Source organism: Lichenostomus cassidix, chromosome 6, assembly GCF_008360975.1.
Source record: "Lichenostomus cassidix isolate B80296 chromosome 6, HeHo_3.0, whole genome shotgun sequence".
Lineage (NCBI taxonomy): Eukaryota > Metazoa > Chordata > Aves > Passeriformes > Meliphagidae > Lichenostomus > Lichenostomus cassidix.
This window is the reverse complement of record NC_139487.1, coordinates 8,840,577-8,857,674: the sequence shown is the minus strand read 5'-3', so window position 1 is coordinate 8,857,674 and position 17,098 is coordinate 8,840,577. Positions and strand designations below refer to the sequence as shown.

The following is a 17,098-nucleotide window of genomic DNA, read 5'->3' as shown; positions in this document are numbered from 1 at the left end:
CAGAACGCGGAAGCGCCGCTGAGCGGAGCCCCGGCACCGGCAGCGCCATCGCCGCGATGTCCTCCGACTTCGAGAGCTACGAGCAGGACTTCGCCGTGCTCACGGCAGACATCACGGGCCGCATCGGGAAGGTGCCCAAGCTGGTAGGAGGTGAGCGGCTCTCCGCCCCGCGGCGCTCTCTCCGCAGGCCCGGCCGGCTGGTCTGAGAGCAGCTGCAGCTCGCAGCGCTGAGGGCGCGGCGCGGCGGCGGGAGTGCCCGTGTGGGTTCAGGGAGCTCTCGGCGGCTCCTCGCTCCTTGCGCAGCACTCACCTCCCTGCCCGGGTCTGTCCCAGCAGCGAGGTGTCTCTTGGGATGTGTTAAGACTACTCTGATGGAATATTCGTTTGCTGGTCGCCTGTGAGGATCAGCCCTTCCTTTCCGCCACGCGGAGTTGTGCCAGTGCACCTGAAGGGCTGAGCAGGGCTGGGGGGTTGTTAGCAGCATTGCTGCTGAATCCTCTTTATTTTGATCGTGCCACAACATCACTAATGGAAATCAAGTGTTTTTCCTGTGGCATAGACAGGTTTTGTGCATGACTTAATCTGAACCAGTAATTTGCTGCCTACTGTTCATACATTTGGTTTGGGTAATTGACTGTGGTGACTCATATGCAGCAGCAGATTCAAAGAAATCAGTGTTCATTTACTTAAACGTGTTTGTCAGTAGCCTGCAGCATTCATGGTCTAACTCATGATGTATCCCTGCAGTAGAGTCAATATTGTCTGTAGGAGCAGAAAGATGAAAATTATAATCTCGTTAATCAGCCCAGCTGAATCTTCCAGCACATAGGAATCAGTGCCCCAATACAGGGCTCCGAGTGTAAGGCAGAGGGAAACTGACACTTGTAGTTTTCTCATCTGATCCTCTTGTAGCTCAGCTTAATGCCTCTTCTGTTTCCAGCTCCTTTAAATACTTCTGCCTCTGCTTGTTATGCATATTTCCCAAAGGTTTGGGATACTTGACCATAGGAGTGGATACTGTTTAAGAAGGAAATAAACACATGTTAATGGTGTACTTTCTGTGTGACTAAAGAAAAAGGTATTATGCAAAGGAGCAAAGAATAACATCCTACTTTTACAGTGGGAAATGCATCAGGAGGTGATGAAGTAGTGACTCTAAACACGAGTTGAGGTAGGTGGTCAACTAAAATATGTGATCTCAGGGGATTTTGAATAAAAGTCTTTTTGATCCTGGAAGGTTATGTCCAATTCTAACATTAGCAAGTAAGAAAGTCTTCTGAAAAGTTAGGGTTCAATTGTGTAGGAAACGATGCCTTTTCTTTGGCTTAACAAAGATATTGTACTCTTGATCTTAACAGAAAGGATACTGGGAGATAGTCAGAAGCTGCAGCTGAAGTAGAAAGATTTGTCTGTTTCCTAATGGAAACTTACAAAATCAAGAAGGGAGAGAATCAGAGTTCCTGTGATTGAATTTTAGAACTGGTGTAGTTTAATCTGCTCAGAAATTATCTTTAACCTGTAAATGGGCGCTGGACCAATTCACTGAGAGGGTACAGTGAATCCTTCATGAAGGCTTCTTCAGTTTTGAACAGTAAATTTAAGGACTTCTGGTAGGAACAGGGAGATGTCATAAATACACTAATGGCTCATGTTCTGAAAATCAATAGTGCTAGACTGATTTATAGGAAAAGAGAGATTTAATTCCCTAATTGTAAACAATAGAGATTTGAGTTCCTAATTGTATAGATTTTGGAAGTCATCAGAGTCTGTTCAATAGTAGGAAGAATATTCTGCATAACAGTAGTGGATTTCCATAATCCTCTCCTTGAATCAGTCTCCTTTATTCACTTAGGGAGATTTTGGAGCTTAAATACAAGATGTTTAAAGAGTATTGGCTTAAACAGTGGCATAGCCTAGAAGCAGCAGGCTTTGAAATCATTACTGTTTTATGTGACCACAAGAAGGTTGGGTTTTTTTTGTTTTTTTTTTTAATTTTGCCATCCTCTCAGAGGAGAAAGAATGCATGTTCCTTGCAGGACCAGTAACATGGTACTGGGCTAAATGGAGTCAAGATAAGACAAGAGTTAATTTTTTTTTATGTTAGTTTTTGAAGCTGGTCATACATGGACTGACTTGCATTATAGCTGCTTCTTGCACTGTACTTTTATGGCTTAGGTGTAGCTTCTGTTTTCAGGGCTATTCTCTTTCATCCAAAAGACATTTTATATGACTTCAAAACAAACTGCAGTCTTAGCTAAGAGGCATTTAACCACCTGGAAAAAAAAAATCTCTGATTATGCTGAACACTTTAATCAGAAACATTTTAAATACACATTTTTCCCTTGTTTCCTAATAGGAATATGTGCAAGATCTTTGCATCTTCATCACCAGAAGTTCCAGTTAGTTCTTGTGGCGATGGCTGGGAGAGCCTCAAAAGGAGGATTATGAGGTGGGAGGGGAACGTGAGGTGACAGTTTTCAGCAGCAGTGATTTGAGAGAGATTGCTGATGGCCTTCTTCCTCCACGCTGGAAGAAGCAGGATGAAAGGTGTAAGGACTTGTGCTACTCTGCATAATAAAGAGAGAACTCCTGAAGTCTAGTGACTGGTTATTTCCCTCTGCTGCCCAAGATGGACCTGCTGTGCTGGAGAAATACTGGTTGTCTTTGCAACATTCCTGCATTCCATGTGGTCAGAACATGATGCTGTCTGGTGTTCTAGGAGGATGATGGCTCAGCAAACAATCCTGTTGTCACAAATGCATTAGTTCAGCAAGAAATGTAACAAAGGCTCTCTGATACTACAGAAACAATAAGCAGCAGGGACAATAGAACATCTTGGGAAGAAATGTTTTCTGTTGTAGAGGCAGACATCACCTGGAGGATTAAAGAAAGTTATAAATAGAGAAATGCCTTTTAAATAGATTTTCTGTGATGCTGCTGCAGGTCTTTGAAGAATGAAGATCGTTGACTGATGTGTTTTATTAATGTTCCATGGTGTTTCAGAGAAACATCTGTCTTGTGATTTGACCAAAAATCCATATAAATTTTGATTGCTTGATATGAAAGAGAGTTTTATCAGCACAAATGGTGATACTTAGTCTATTCCCAGCACAATAGCCTCTGGGTTGTGATGGTTGTGGACTAGAGTGCTGCCATTCCTGTGATACTTGATACGTGCATTTTCTACTGGGCAATCAAAGCACTGTGTTTCAGCTGCTAACAGGTTTAGCTGAAGAAAGTCCCACCTTTAATTTTCTGTTGTACTCCTGTACTGAAGTTTACTGAGTTCATTTCAGGTCTGGCTCATTATGTTATGCCTCTTGAACCCAGTTTTATAACCCAAAGAGAAATACATGTATTATTCCATTTATCTCTGCTGTTGGACAGTAACTTCTGACAGTGGTGAACATGTAACCACCTGAGCGAACACAGCAACATCTGCAAGTGGTCTGTGAACTGAAGCCCTTTGTTACTCAGTCTCTTCCCCAGCATGTACTAATAAAAAGAAGCAATTCCATGAGCAGTGGGACTGCTCAGTCTTGATCCAGGTTTTTTTAATCTCTTTGTTGGCTGTGAGATCAAACCAGTGCTGTGTTATCTTTCCAACCTTGTAGGCAGATTCCCACCTTTCTGTAACTGCTGTATTTTGGGAGACAAAGAAAGTGTCTAATGCCAGGGCAAAGCTGAAAGAACTGGGGGAAATGTAGTGAAGGCTTGTCTCTTTTAAGAAACTGATACAACCTTGTGTACAAATAGAGAACAGACTTCTTTGCAATCCTACACAGAGGAAAACCCCACTTTTGCTTTCAGTCTTTATCCATAGTTTGTCAATTTCACCACTTAAATTTTACAAACTACTTGGAATATTTTCTTTGAGACATTCTGTCTAGCAATGTAGAGAAAAAATTAAATGTAGATATATCTGGTGAAGCATTGTTTTTTATTTTCTCTAAAGGATTTTTGAATTCTCAATCAAGACAAAAGTTTATAAAACACCTTTTTCGTGATTTCCTGTGGAACTTTATTTAAGGAAATGATTGAGTAGGCAGGTTGAAAAATGCTAAGTCACAGTGTACTAATACAGTTAGTAAGATGAGCATCTTTAATTGGACTGTAACTTGTTTGTCCTGATCTACTTGCTTACTGGCAAACTTCTCTTATTCAGAGGAACTCCCTTGGATCTCACTTCCAGTCTAAGCAAGTCATCCTGGGAGTATTGTGTCCCCCTTCCTGTGGGGTTTCTGGCTGTGAAATAACTTCATTTAACCATTGAAATAAAAGTAAAGCTGAAAAGAACAACAAGTTTAGCTGCTTTCCTGGAAGACTGAAGATCCTGCTCCAAAGCAGCAGTGCTGGGATTGACTCTATTTGAAGGAAAAACAAAGGCAGTTGTCCTGATTATGGCTGATTATGTATCTGTGTCAATGCTAAAATCTTGAGTTGGGTTAAAATTCAATTAACTAAACCACTGGAGTTCATTTGAATACCCCCCACCCCCCTAATGTTATAGGAGCAATTTTAACCAGACTTTGTGTACTAATGATACTAATGAGTTTTTCCTATGAAAGGTTTGTAGCTTAATTTCTCTGTGGGTCAGTAAGATCTTACTGACCAGTGGAGTGCTGAGTAATTCTTGTCATCACAAGTACAAGCAGAATTTGTTCAGCATGAAACACCTTCCAAAACCCCCCAACATTATATCCCTAAATTTCAGGTTACTAAATGCATATGGAAATTGTGATCCAGGGAAGTACTGAAATTGCTATAGTACATTTATTTTCTGCTGCTATATTTGAAAATTTTATTTCAGCTTCAATAAAATGCTACTGTGTGTTTCATACCTTCCATTGTTTTTATTTTCGTCCATTGTCATCTTGCTAACTTCCAAATGAAGGAAAGAACAGAGGTCCTTTGGGATAGGAGAACAGAAATGTGGTGGGGGGGGGAAATGTGGCAGATTTCTTTTGGATTTTTTATGTTAGGAAGAGAAATCATTACGTTTTCGGGCCTGGGTCGCATCATGAGAACCTGGTGGTGAATTAAAGCAAGACATTGCTTGCAGAAAACTAAAAGTGCTACACAGAAAATATTTCCTGCATCTTCTGCTGTAGTAGAATCCACCAGACGTGGCAGCGTGAATTCCAGATTTGCAGGAAAGATGGTCCCGAGCCTGATCCTCTCTAGGCAGAGCTCCAATGTACATAACTGAGGAAGAACAGATTGTGATGTTCCTATGTCCTTAAATGATAGTGTAGAGTATTTTAGGTGAATGAGACAATGGATGGATAGGCATTTCAGTCTGTGAGAAGCTAAATTATGTTTCGTTCATAAAGTGGTTCCCTCTTGAAATTCAGTGGCTTGTGGAATGCAGAGGATCAAAGGAGATCATCAGACCTTTTGGTCTTTAATGTGTCAGTTCCAGGATACAAAGAGATCATGTGGAAGAGAAGCAAAGGAATTCAGACTCGAAAACAAAGCTGTGAAGTTTAGAGATACATGATAAAGTCTTGTGCCAACACAGACTTAGCCATCATGATCTCCAGGGAGCTGTGACTGGAGACACTTTTGTGACATTCACTTTTTATCTGCTTCATCTGGCAGAGCACCAGTACAGATGTCTCGTGATACTCCTGGTTTCAAACACTTTGTATGTTCAGAGTTTTGCTGTTAACTTCATGGACACAATGGGTGGATTTACAGTCTGAAGGCTGCAAGATGTGATGGTAGTATTGAAACCCTTGAATATCCACAGTAATGAAGCAATGTGGGGACATTTTATTATCCAGTGTCTGAATATTTCTCAGTCCCCTTTCATACTGTAACAAACCTAGCTGTCAAGCAGTTGGAATGTTTGTGAAGATGTGACACTGAATCTCAGTTCATGCTGGATTCTCAGCCTGCAAATGGAAAGTTGGAGACAGGTTGAAAGTTGGTCTTTAGCTGGGACATAACCTTGTTGGGGAAGCTGGCATATGGTGATTGCTATGTATAACTTAAAGCTTATTTGAATTTTTGAAAATTTTCATATTTTGTTACTGATTTCCATTTTTACTGCTTCTAGAAGACAGTAGTTCCTGTGACATTTCATTTTATACCTGTTGAAGCAGAAAAAGCAGTTCTAGACCCAGCATAGGAGTAGAGGAATAGAAACATCATTTTTCCTTTGTACCTAGATTCATTTTAATTGGGATGCTTGGTTTTGGGCATCTCATATTTTGCAAATGAGTAGGTGAAGCCTTTGTTTTAAATTATTCTTTTTTCAATTTAGTGTTGGTATGTGCCTTCTCATGCATTTGTACACAGCAAGTGCCTGCTGAGGCATAACTCCTACAGCTGGAGCAACTGTAAGTGCTTTCCTAACTAGCAAATGCTGCACAACAGAACAGAAGACTTCAAGGATTCTCCAGTCTTTTTTTTTTTTTTCAGTTACTAATGTGCATATCACCATGTGTGAGGATGTCACACAGAATAAATCTCAAGTCTGTTTTAGCTGATACATACAATCTTTCAAAATGGTATATTTTTCTTTCATGGTAAGAGCACAATTATATTGGTATTTTCACAATTCTGTTTCAGATGAGAAGAAGCAGATGGTTGCAAATGTTGAGAAACAGCTTGAAGAAGCGAGGGAACTGGTATGTTCTGACTTTTCATATGTTAACTGCGAATTCCTAGAAAAATAATAGGATCATTGATAGTAACATTTAACACCCATGCCCTAAAAAAACAATGATCTATTAGAAAATGAAATAATATTCTTGAAATAGTTCTTATTTGAGGAGAAACTGGTTTGAGAAATACCAAGAAGAGTATAGCTGCAAGGTTTGCAGCACTTTATGGACTATTGCTACAAAAAGTCACAGACTTAGAATTGTGGATTAGGTCTTTTACTTTAGGAATGGAATTAAATATTTGCACCCCATGACATTGTTTTTGGCTTGTAAGACCCAAGCATCTACTTGATTTAATCTGTTAGAATGTCTTGTAGAACAGTAGATCTTTTTTTCCCTTTTAGCAAGTGAGGCATAAAGGTGAGGACAAGGTAGTGGTAGTGTGGGTTGCTGATCCAAGAAGAGTGTTTGTGTTAACCAAGCAGCAGTTTGTGGTTCACACTGACAAAAAAAACCAATATGTGATGAGTAACATGTGTTAAGCAACTGTGGCTTTTTTTTATTTACTTTGTTCCCATTACAGCCTGTCACATCTTCCATGTGGGAGCAATATAAGAATAAAATTTTGTAGAGTAACTGAGCAAAGATGTTGGTGACAGTTCAGATTGACTTTTTGCCACATGGCAAATAGTTCCCTACCTGTGAAGTTGCTTTTGTTTATTGCTTGCAAATGGGTTTGGTTTCTCTAATGTAATCTGAATGTTGGGATAGGGAAAGAAATTAGCTTTTCTACCCTACAATTTCTTAAAATGGAAAGAACATGAATCAGTTATTTGGTTACTAACTAAACAATAAAATTAATTTTTTTAAGTGGCGTAGGAAGAAAAAAGTCTCTCGACTGTTTGTGGGCATACATGGTGCTTTTGGTTGAAAAATAGAATTAGTTTTGTAGAACAGGGCATTGGAATATCATCCAGTAAAGCTGGATCTTGACTCCTGATGACTCCTGGCAGTTTTGCCCTGTGAGGATGACAAGGCACCTAACCGCTCTGATTTGATCTTCCCAGTGAGAAACATGGTAAAATTACTGTCCTATCTCATGAGGATGTTCTGAAGATATAGTAAGGCCTTTTGGCCTTTCTTTCAAATTCTTTGGCCTTTCAACTTTCAAATTGAAACAGATGAAAAAAGAAGAAATCTAGAAATGTTCTTGCAGCTTGTTTTTGCTACAAGTTTTTGCTACATGTCATTCCTATGACATGGCAAGGAGCAGTTCAGAGAAACTCCAGCATGGGTGGTCATTCAAATTTGGTTTTGTACTCAAAGTAGATTGGAAGGAGCAGAAATTGAATTAATGGCTCCTTACTTCTTATGTCAGAAAAAGATAATCTAAATTTTATTTATTATAAGATTAAAAAATAAATGCTGTATCTGTATTTCTGTATTTTTATCCTAATGATGATCTTCATTTAATATACTGGCTTTTCTTTCACACTTTTGTTTTAGATCTTTACATTCAATTATTGGCTTTAAGCAATTACCCAACATGTTTTTGATTAATGTCAAGGTTTGGGTTTAGAAATCAATTTGAACAAATCTGATAATAATAGAATAGATTAAGAAGATCCTCTTTTAAACTAAAGGCAACCGTAGAAAATCAAAATAAACCTAATTCCTTGCTGCTGATAGTTTTCATACATTGGTTTGCTTCATTGTCTTGAGTAGTCAAAGATGGGATTAGCTGATTTTGTTTTATTTCCTTCTTGGCTAGGAAATAACACTCTCATGTATTATAAATATTATTATAAAGATAATTTATTTGCATTCACTAACCAGTGATGGTTTTAAAACACTGTCTGCTTTGTTTGGGTAAAATCACTGGTGTAATTGATTAGATGTATGTGCAGAACTGACAGGAAAACTTTCAGACTCCCAGGCTGCCTTTTCCAGCCAGAGCTGTGGAGTAAGAAATCTCTGGAGAGAAATCCTGTCACTCTACATGCAATGTGGAGTATCTGATTGTTATTTTTACCAGGTTTTTAAGAAAGGTGAATGTTGTACTAACCTTGAGGAAAGTCTTTGAGTACAAAATATAGCGTGTACTAGAAGAGCTGTGAATTGTTGAGTGAAATTCTACTTTTAAGAAGACAAAACTGTCTGTCTGTTATTTGCCTTTATGTTTGATGAAGGACACATCACTGAACTGCTGTGTTGCAAATGCTGGATTATTCTTATCTAGATATTTGGCATTTTAATAACGCACAAAAATTTAGTGTTGCAAATACTAGATTATTCTTGTCTTGTCTTTCTTAGTTTAGGTCTCCATTTTCGTTTCCAGGGCTTTAGAATCAGAATAAAACAGTGAAGCTTACAAGTTTCTTAAAATGCTAGCAGCTGTCCAGAGCAAATTCATATGGAAAAGTTCCTGTGGGATTAAATAGGATTTTATGACCAATTAGTTCTGAAAGTGGACATGCATGAACTTAGGTTGCACCCATTTAATCTCATGATGAAAAAAATGGTTAAGTATTGGTCAGCTGAAATTTGCATTTGCTTCATCATTGTTCCATGGACCTTACACTCTCTAATATTGACTCTTTAGAAGGAAAATCTTAGATTTCATGGACCATGGTCTCATTGTTGGTGCAAATTCTGGGTTCACTGTAGATGTTTTCATTTTTGTATAATACATAAGAATTCAGACATCATTAAAATATCTCAACCTTGCACATATATATATATATGTATGAGAGAAATGTTTATAGAACATTTGAGATCAAATATATTAAGATGAAATTGATAAGGAATAAGCTATTAATTCCAACTTGATTTAATTTATAGTACCCCTTTGGAAAATTAAGCTTGAGCCTAAGAACTCGGTAGAATTAGAAATTGCTTTGAATGTTTCAATTCATTAGTGACTATTTAATTAAAGTCTGCTTTATAGTTTATTATTGAATATAATTTTGTATAATCAAAATACATCAGGCAGAATGACTTTTGAGTATCTGGCAATTCCATTGATTAAATTCAGATGCTTTTCTTATGATATGAGGATGAAATTTCAAAGTGTAAGCAAGTGATTACATAGGAATAAATTGTAGCAGTCCCTTGGGAAGACCTGCAACCAGTAGCTTGGGACCCTAATTGAAAAGCATTTCTGTTCCTATGCCATATTGCTCAACCAAAATCAGTAGGAGGTGAGTAAATATTGTTTCAGGTGCCTACAGCAACCAAGAAGAGGTGTTCTTTTATCATTTTAAACTAAGTTGGAAAGATTTTAAAAGGCAGGGGAGGGATTCTTCTGCTGTTCAAAACAGAATTCCTGAACAGATAGCCCCATATAGAGCAGGCTCTATGACCCAGTGGGCAGGTAATTAGCAGGTCTGGTTTATAACTTTTGTTCTTCTGTACCTCTGTGCCATATTCGTGCATTTGAGGCTGTTTAGAATTCTACATGGCAAGAATAAATTAAAAAAAGCTTTTGAAAGGTAGAATATATTTCTGATGTTTTAATCCATTTGACTGTATACGAGTTCTTGAATAATATTGTCATTAAACCCTGAAATTCAGCTATTTAATATACTTATAGATTTGGGATGTAGATTTAGGCAGCCAGTTCGGGCTATGTAATTCTGCTGAAGTAGCAGTGTTTAAGGAAAAAAATTAGTTTAATAAACATAAGAAGTAGTTTATTAAACATACAGACAGGTGGTAAATAAAACTTTAAATTTTATTATAGATATAAAAATATTTTATATATATATATCTATATAAAAATAAGCAAAATACCTTTTTCAGCCAAGGGTTTTCAAAACTGGACAGCTAGGCTTTTTTCTGAATTATGCTCATTTGCAGTAATTATCTTCAGTTTTACTATTTTTTGTAATAAAATATATGCATCACATTTGTAATTGAAACCCAGAATTTTTTTATTAGAATCATTCCTTCTGAGTGTTAATACTAATTTTGTCACCTGTTTTTTAAGATTGTATAAAGATTTTGATAAATTGTTTGTATATTGCAAAATAAGCAACATTTTTCCTTATGAAGAAGGACTGTTTCTTGAACTTAGGTAAATTTGTTCTTGCTTTAATTAACCTTTTGATTTATATGCCTCCTCTTTGTTTTTACTTGTCAGCTTGAGCAGATGGAACTTGAAGTTCGAGAGATCCCACCTCAGAGCCGAGGGATGTACAGCAGTCGAATGAGAAGCTACAAACAAGAAATGGGAAAACTTGAAGCTGATTTCGTGAGTTTTTAACTTATTACATAAAGAAGGAATCTCTAAGAATTTTAAAATAAAATAAAGCAGTTATTCAGGCTAATGAGAGGGTATTTTTGACTAGTGTGAGGGTTGAGTTCTGCATGTATCTTGCTGTATATATAGGCAGATGAAAACTTAACTGGGAAAGAGAAGCTTTTCGTTTTGCAGCAGTCCCATATCAGTATTCCAGTTGCTAGCCTCCTGTCCCTTTACCCTGGAACTCAGTTGTTTCTTTGTCATTAAACACTGTGACTGTTCATGATGTATGCAAAATAGTCAGCTTTTAATCCTATTTCTCAAGGAATGACAGCTTGTAGTAATGTGGGCAGTAACATGAAAAGCAGTATAATCTCCAATCCGAGGAATTTTTGAATATGGTTTATCTCATGTACACTTCATTTGTTAGTCACTGTATTTTCTTTTCCATTGCACTTATATTCTTCTTGGCTTTTGTACAAATTGGTTATAAATACTACATTTTTTGAGTAATGGATGCAAACTAACAAGATTCCCTTGTCTAGGGGCTTCTGCTACAGTTATCAGTCCTTTTTTGTGACTGGGATTTGCACTGAATAGATTTACATAGAGACAAAACTGTTTCCTGTAAAATCTTGCAAAAGTTCAAAGGGATTGCAAAGTGTAGGGAAATGCTATGTTAATTGGCAGCAGCTCAGTTCCTCCAGGGTAGGGAGAAAGAAATAACTAGTGGCAGTATTTTCCATTCACTGGAGAACTGTGAATTTCCTCAGGTTGCTGGCAGCAGTTTAATCCTTCAGGGGAGGGGAGTCAATGTTTATACCTGCAGCCAGGAAATCCAGCTGACTGTCACTCCTCTGTGCTTCTGCCAAGTTGAGCAGTTGCACAAAAATGTGTTAGAAGATGGTTGCAGTTTGTGAAGTTTGAGGAATGTTAGAATAAAAAGACTTGCATCAAAATTTTGAGGCAGTCTCATCTGTTCCCCTGTAGGAATTGTGTATGGCCAAAGAATGACTTCTCAGAGAGAGCAATTTCTGGACCAATTGTGAATGCTGTTTATCTTCTCAGATGTGGGAGAATTTGCTGTCAGCATATATTTGTTCCTGGCCTATTCCTGTACGTAGGTAGATGGTGGAACTCATACTTCCATATTCCCAGGCAAGTGAAAATGAGAGTTCAGAACTGGACACTATACAGAAGAGGAGAAATAAGTGCAAGGAAATGCATCATAGCACTGGGAGTTTCATGATAACAAGGACCTAAGTTTGTGCTCAGAGTGAAGAGGCAAAAACAACACAAGAGGAAGGAACATATAATAATGGGGAAAAACAACATCCCTAAACCCAAGGTTCTTCAGCAGAAGATCAAGGAAAGAAACTGATGTGAAGGATGGAGCAAAGTACTTAAAGAAAACAACTATACTTGAAAAAATGTATATTATATAGCAAATAGTGATGTTACAACCAAATGCCTTATGTAGTTCCAGTTTCTAAGTACTAACATTTTTCTAAGTTTCTATGTGAGGATTTAAGACTCTTTTTGGATTATTATCCAGTCAAATAGCAACTTGTTGGAAACTATAGGACAAAATGATTCAGTTGTGAGTTCGAGGAGGGAAGAGGAGGAGGAAAAGAAATATTATTTGGACTCTGTAAGCTCCAGTGCTGTCAAAGGTAGAAAGTTGAAGTATTTGCTGAAATGGAAGTGCTTTTGAGTGTTCTTGTTTCATTTTAAAGAAATTATGTCTGTGAAATTAATTGCAAAAATTATATACCTCAATGCACAGTCTTTTTTATTAAGATCTATATTTTAAACATATTGAGCTCTATATTTCAAACATATTAAGTTCTACATTTCAAACATAAAGTGAACACATAACTGGCACTGGTAGTTTTCTTTTATATTCACCAACAACATAAGATTTGATCTTGTGATTATTTGTATGCCTTACAGCATCTGAAAATTTGCCCTCACCCAAACCGTTACGGAAAACAGCAGCATGGCAGCATGTTTAAAGCTAGGAGAAGGAAACATGAGGTTTGTGGGCTGTCCACTTGTCCCCTCTTTATTGGCAGGATGGACAACATTAAGGTTTATTTATTTATGACATTTAATATGTAACTGGTGAATTTATTTTATCTTGAGCAATATATGTAAGAATGACAATGCCATCACTTAATATTGTTTTTTATGGGCTGTGGCATCTTTATGAATTACTGGGATTTTTTTCCTATACACTTTACTATCTTGAAGTATATTCTAAAAAATATAGATTTAAGCTCTGTTGAGCTGTACTCAAAAAAGTTACTTCAAACATGGCTTTTCATCTCTAACTTTGTAATCAAATAGGAAGAGGTTGCAAATAGGAGATTTATTTCCTCCTGTTGTTAATCCTTGTCATTTTGAGACCTGCATTTAGGTGTCAGTGCTCTGCAGTCCAGGGCTGTGTGAAGGCAAAGACATCTACCCTATCTACACTATACTGCACATGCATAGTTGGTAACACAGCAATTGCAATAAATCATATCCAAGAAGAACACCTTGGCATGTCTTAGCCCTCTCTCTTGAAGGTGAACAATGATAATGAAAAAGAAAATAGCACAATATTGTCTTTAGGAGTACTCAGAAGGCACAGCACTATGAATACTGATGGGGAAGGTGAACAGAGTCAGCATAGCCCCTCGACTTCAGGCAGCAGTGGTTTCTGATGCTCAACTCAGTGCTCTGCAGTCTTCCCTGGGGAGAAATAGCAGAACAGGGCAGGCATGAAGTGATGCTTCTCTGCAGAATAGCTGCACACATCTCCAAAAAGCCAACTTTCAGGCTTGAGATAAACACACCAAAGCAGAAGGGAACCGTTTGATAAGCCTTATTCTGCTTTTTTTCACTTGCAGATGTAAATCTTTGGATTGCTACCTCATTTTCAACAGCCCATGCCAGGCCCTTCATTTCTGTAGGGGCGTTTTGTTGGGTCAGGGGAGGTGTGGTGGGACCGGCGGGGCTCAGCCAGGCTGTGTATGCACTGCTGGCTCTATCTTGTGGCCCCAAGTGGAGTTGCACATCACATTCCTCTGCTTGCCGGGCTGCTCCAGGGCTTGGGACCACCTGCGAAAGAGCTCCTGGAGCTTAAAACAATCTTCCTATCCGCAGATTTTTCTTTCCTTGCATCTACCAATGCACTGTTATGCGGTTTAAGCTTGTAAATATTTTTTTCTGACTGTTTCAGATGTAGAATGTCCATGGTGCCCACTTGCTTGAAGTAAGTTCTGAATGCAAAAAAAAAGTCTTTTAAGTACATGGACTATCAGTGTTGTTTATTCTTACAAATAAAGCATTTTATGTTAACTGTTACCTGAAAGTAGCCAGTTATCTTTAAACAGGGGGGACATACAGTGGCAAAAGGCTTCCAGATTTTATAAACATAATTTTGAGCTAAATCTATCCCAGTCCATGTGAAAAGGTGACTATATAAACTGAGCAAATATGTGGTTATTTTCTAGCATTTGCTAACATCCCAAGGGTTCCATGTACTGGCTCAATGTCAAGGCACCATAAAATAGAGAGAACCAAAGGCAGGCATTTATTTTCCTGAAAAGCTTACTGCTGAAGTATAAGGCATTCTAATAGATGAGGAAATATAAAAATCCAGTAAGACCATGTTAGACAGTAAGATTCGTATTACAAAAATTAATATTGCACAGTCAGTGTTGAAGATGAGATGAGCATATTCAGCAAGAAGAAATAGCCATCAAATAAAGGAGACCACATAGGAACTGTTCCTATTCTATTGGCAGCACAGAGGTAAATTTTGCAGGTAGCATTTGTTATCAGTTCAGGAGACAGTGCTCATTCCTTTTAAATTCTCAGAATTGGTACTGATTTTGGTATTTCTGACTCTCAGAATAACCTTTAAAAGAAAAAAAAAAGGGTGGAGTGGGGAGAATACATGGACAGATACATTGTACAAAACTTGAGTAAACATTTAAGCATTTTTGGCATTTAACAATAGCTTCAGTCAATAGTGAAGTTTACAATTTATAAGTTTACAATATAAGTTGACAATATAAGTTTACAATAGTGTTTACGATTTATACCTCCTGCGGGTTCTGTTTAAGATCATTGTTAAAATTTCAACTGCTGTTAAGCTTTAAAAGCATTTAAGGAGGTAGGCAATAGGATTTCATTGGATAAAGTGAGCTCTCTCTCAAGTACCACCCGAGTCCAGAAGCTCACCTCAGCAGCTCATACAACTGTGTTATGTTCTGGCTGATTTTTGCAAATAAGCAAATAACTCTGTCCCCATTTCATGTTCAGTCACCTACCCAGACAAATAATTATATGACAAATAAGCATAATGCTCACCATTTGTCAAATGACAAGTTGCTGGATATGTCTGTATGGCCAGAGTCTTCCCTTCGTCTCCAGTTTGAACTAAAACTTTAGAGACTCAACTGCTGCTGCTGGATTATTTTGATTTATAAAGCAAATAGTGCAATAATGCTTTGGAGTTACAAAATTATGAGCCATGTGTGGCACTGCTGTGTGAGTATCTTCATTGTTGTATCCCAAGAGTGTTCTTAAAAACAAGGAATCTATCATGCCAACACATCATGTGTGAATGAGAACCTTGCCTGGGCAGGTACACATGCCTTTAGTGAAATCTGATCTTGTTGACACATTTGAAACTTCTGAAATCAGATTAGTTTTCACTATGTGAGTAGTACAGCAATTTGAACAGGGCTGTGGAGGATTTGTTTTAATGCACACAAGATTGAACTAAGTTTCAGAACAAAGAATTAGAATTATCTGGCCATGTACTTTGACAATCTAATTTTGAAAAAGCATATTGTGAACAAAAGTTCCTTCACTGCCATTTTTATAGATACTGTCACCTTCTTGAGATAAGTAATCACTCTTCTACATTGTACTCAGACTGCTCCTTGCAGAGGTACTGTTTTTTTCCTCTGTTACTTTTCTAGTAACTTCTGATATACTTGTCTGCCTGACTGTGGCTGAGCATTAGGCCAGCTTCTTTTCTGTAGAGGCAAATTCCACATTGTCTTCAGCTTGTTTTCACATGTGTCCCCACCCTGGTGAGTTTGTGGTGGAAAGAAGTGGAGGATTTTGCAATTACTTGTTTTATAATACTCCTATTTTAAATGGGGAAAAATTGATACAGGAAAGAATGTTCTCCTTTTTTTTTTTTTATTGGTAACATTCAAGGCCTAAACTGATGAACTATTAGGAAGGGGTATAACTTAGAACTCCTGTAAAAAATTTGCCCTAAGTTATTTATGTCTTAAATTTCTTTTCATTATTTTGTGTGGAGGTATGAAGAGGGAAGTAAATTTATTTTCTAATGGAATTTACTAGTGATGAGATGCTTTTCTGTGGAGGAAGGTGTGAAAGGTGGAAGTTAACATGCTTAATTTGTAATTAACCTAAAAGGTTATGATCATCTTAGCTGAGATTCCTGAGAGGCCAGACCAGTGAAACACACCTTGCCTCCTGGGCTTTGTAATTCTGTAGGTATTGCTTACAAAGAATCATCCCATGTTTCACCAATAAGTATGTTATGCATCTCATAACTCAGTGTGTGAAGACACTGCTGGATGAGCGCATCCAAGCAGGAAATTTTTAATGCCAATAAAGCTAATTCCTTAACTAGATTCTTCTCTCAACCAACTCCACCTTGACCCTCACAGGAAATTCTGTGTCTGTCTCATCTGTTAACACATAGGGTGAAGATTGGTGAGTTTTGTGGTGTCTCTTTACCAGTCCTTCGCAAGTTGTGGTTGAGGTGATGCACATGATTTTAAGAAAAACCCGTTTGTGTAGCTTGGACTGTGTGGCTGACTGATTGCAAATAAAGGTGTTTTCAGGAAGTGATTTGGTGAGTCTGATAACTTGTGTGTGGCTGGGGGCTGTGAATGGAAGGCACATGACTCATACAGGGCACTGCAAGCATTTATGCCTCTTCCTCCCTTCACACACAAAATGTTTCTGTACTAAATTAAGCTGAAAAGTGGTCTGTGGCAGAATGAAATCTTTCTGTAAAATGTGTTTTAAGACGTAGTAGAAATTCAGCATGATATCCACTCTGCCTTTCTCACTAAACAAGCTTTCTCACCTGATAATTTGTAGACGTGTGTGGATTTCAGTCCTCGTCAGCCTTTCCCAAGTAGAGAACTGCAATTTCTCTGTTTACCATGGAGTTTGTTCTTATGTCAAAACTACTTCTCAA

At 37.8% G+C, this 17,098-nt stretch overlaps 1 protein-coding gene across 6 annotated transcripts in view; it reads left to right on the top strand.

Annotated features, from left to right (window-relative positions):
- The first annotated feature begins 15 nt into the window (after nucleotides 1–15).
- The window catches only part of VTI1A (vesicle transport through interaction with t-SNAREs 1A), a 255,037-nt gene continuing 237,954 nt past the window's right edge, over nucleotides 16–17,098 (top strand). For all 6 annotated transcript variants that reach the window (XM_085064849.1, XM_085064852.1, XM_085064848.1 and 3 more), the window contains exons 1-3: nucleotides 16–150; nucleotides 6,577–6,635; nucleotides 10,753–10,863. In XM_085064849.1, the coding sequence (XP_084920975.1) occupies nucleotides 57–150; nucleotides 6,577–6,635; nucleotides 10,753–10,863 (264 nt within the window). In that variant the 5' untranslated portion in view covers nucleotides 16–56. The remainder of the gene's footprint in view (nucleotides 151–6,576; nucleotides 6,636–10,752; nucleotides 10,864–17,098) is intronic.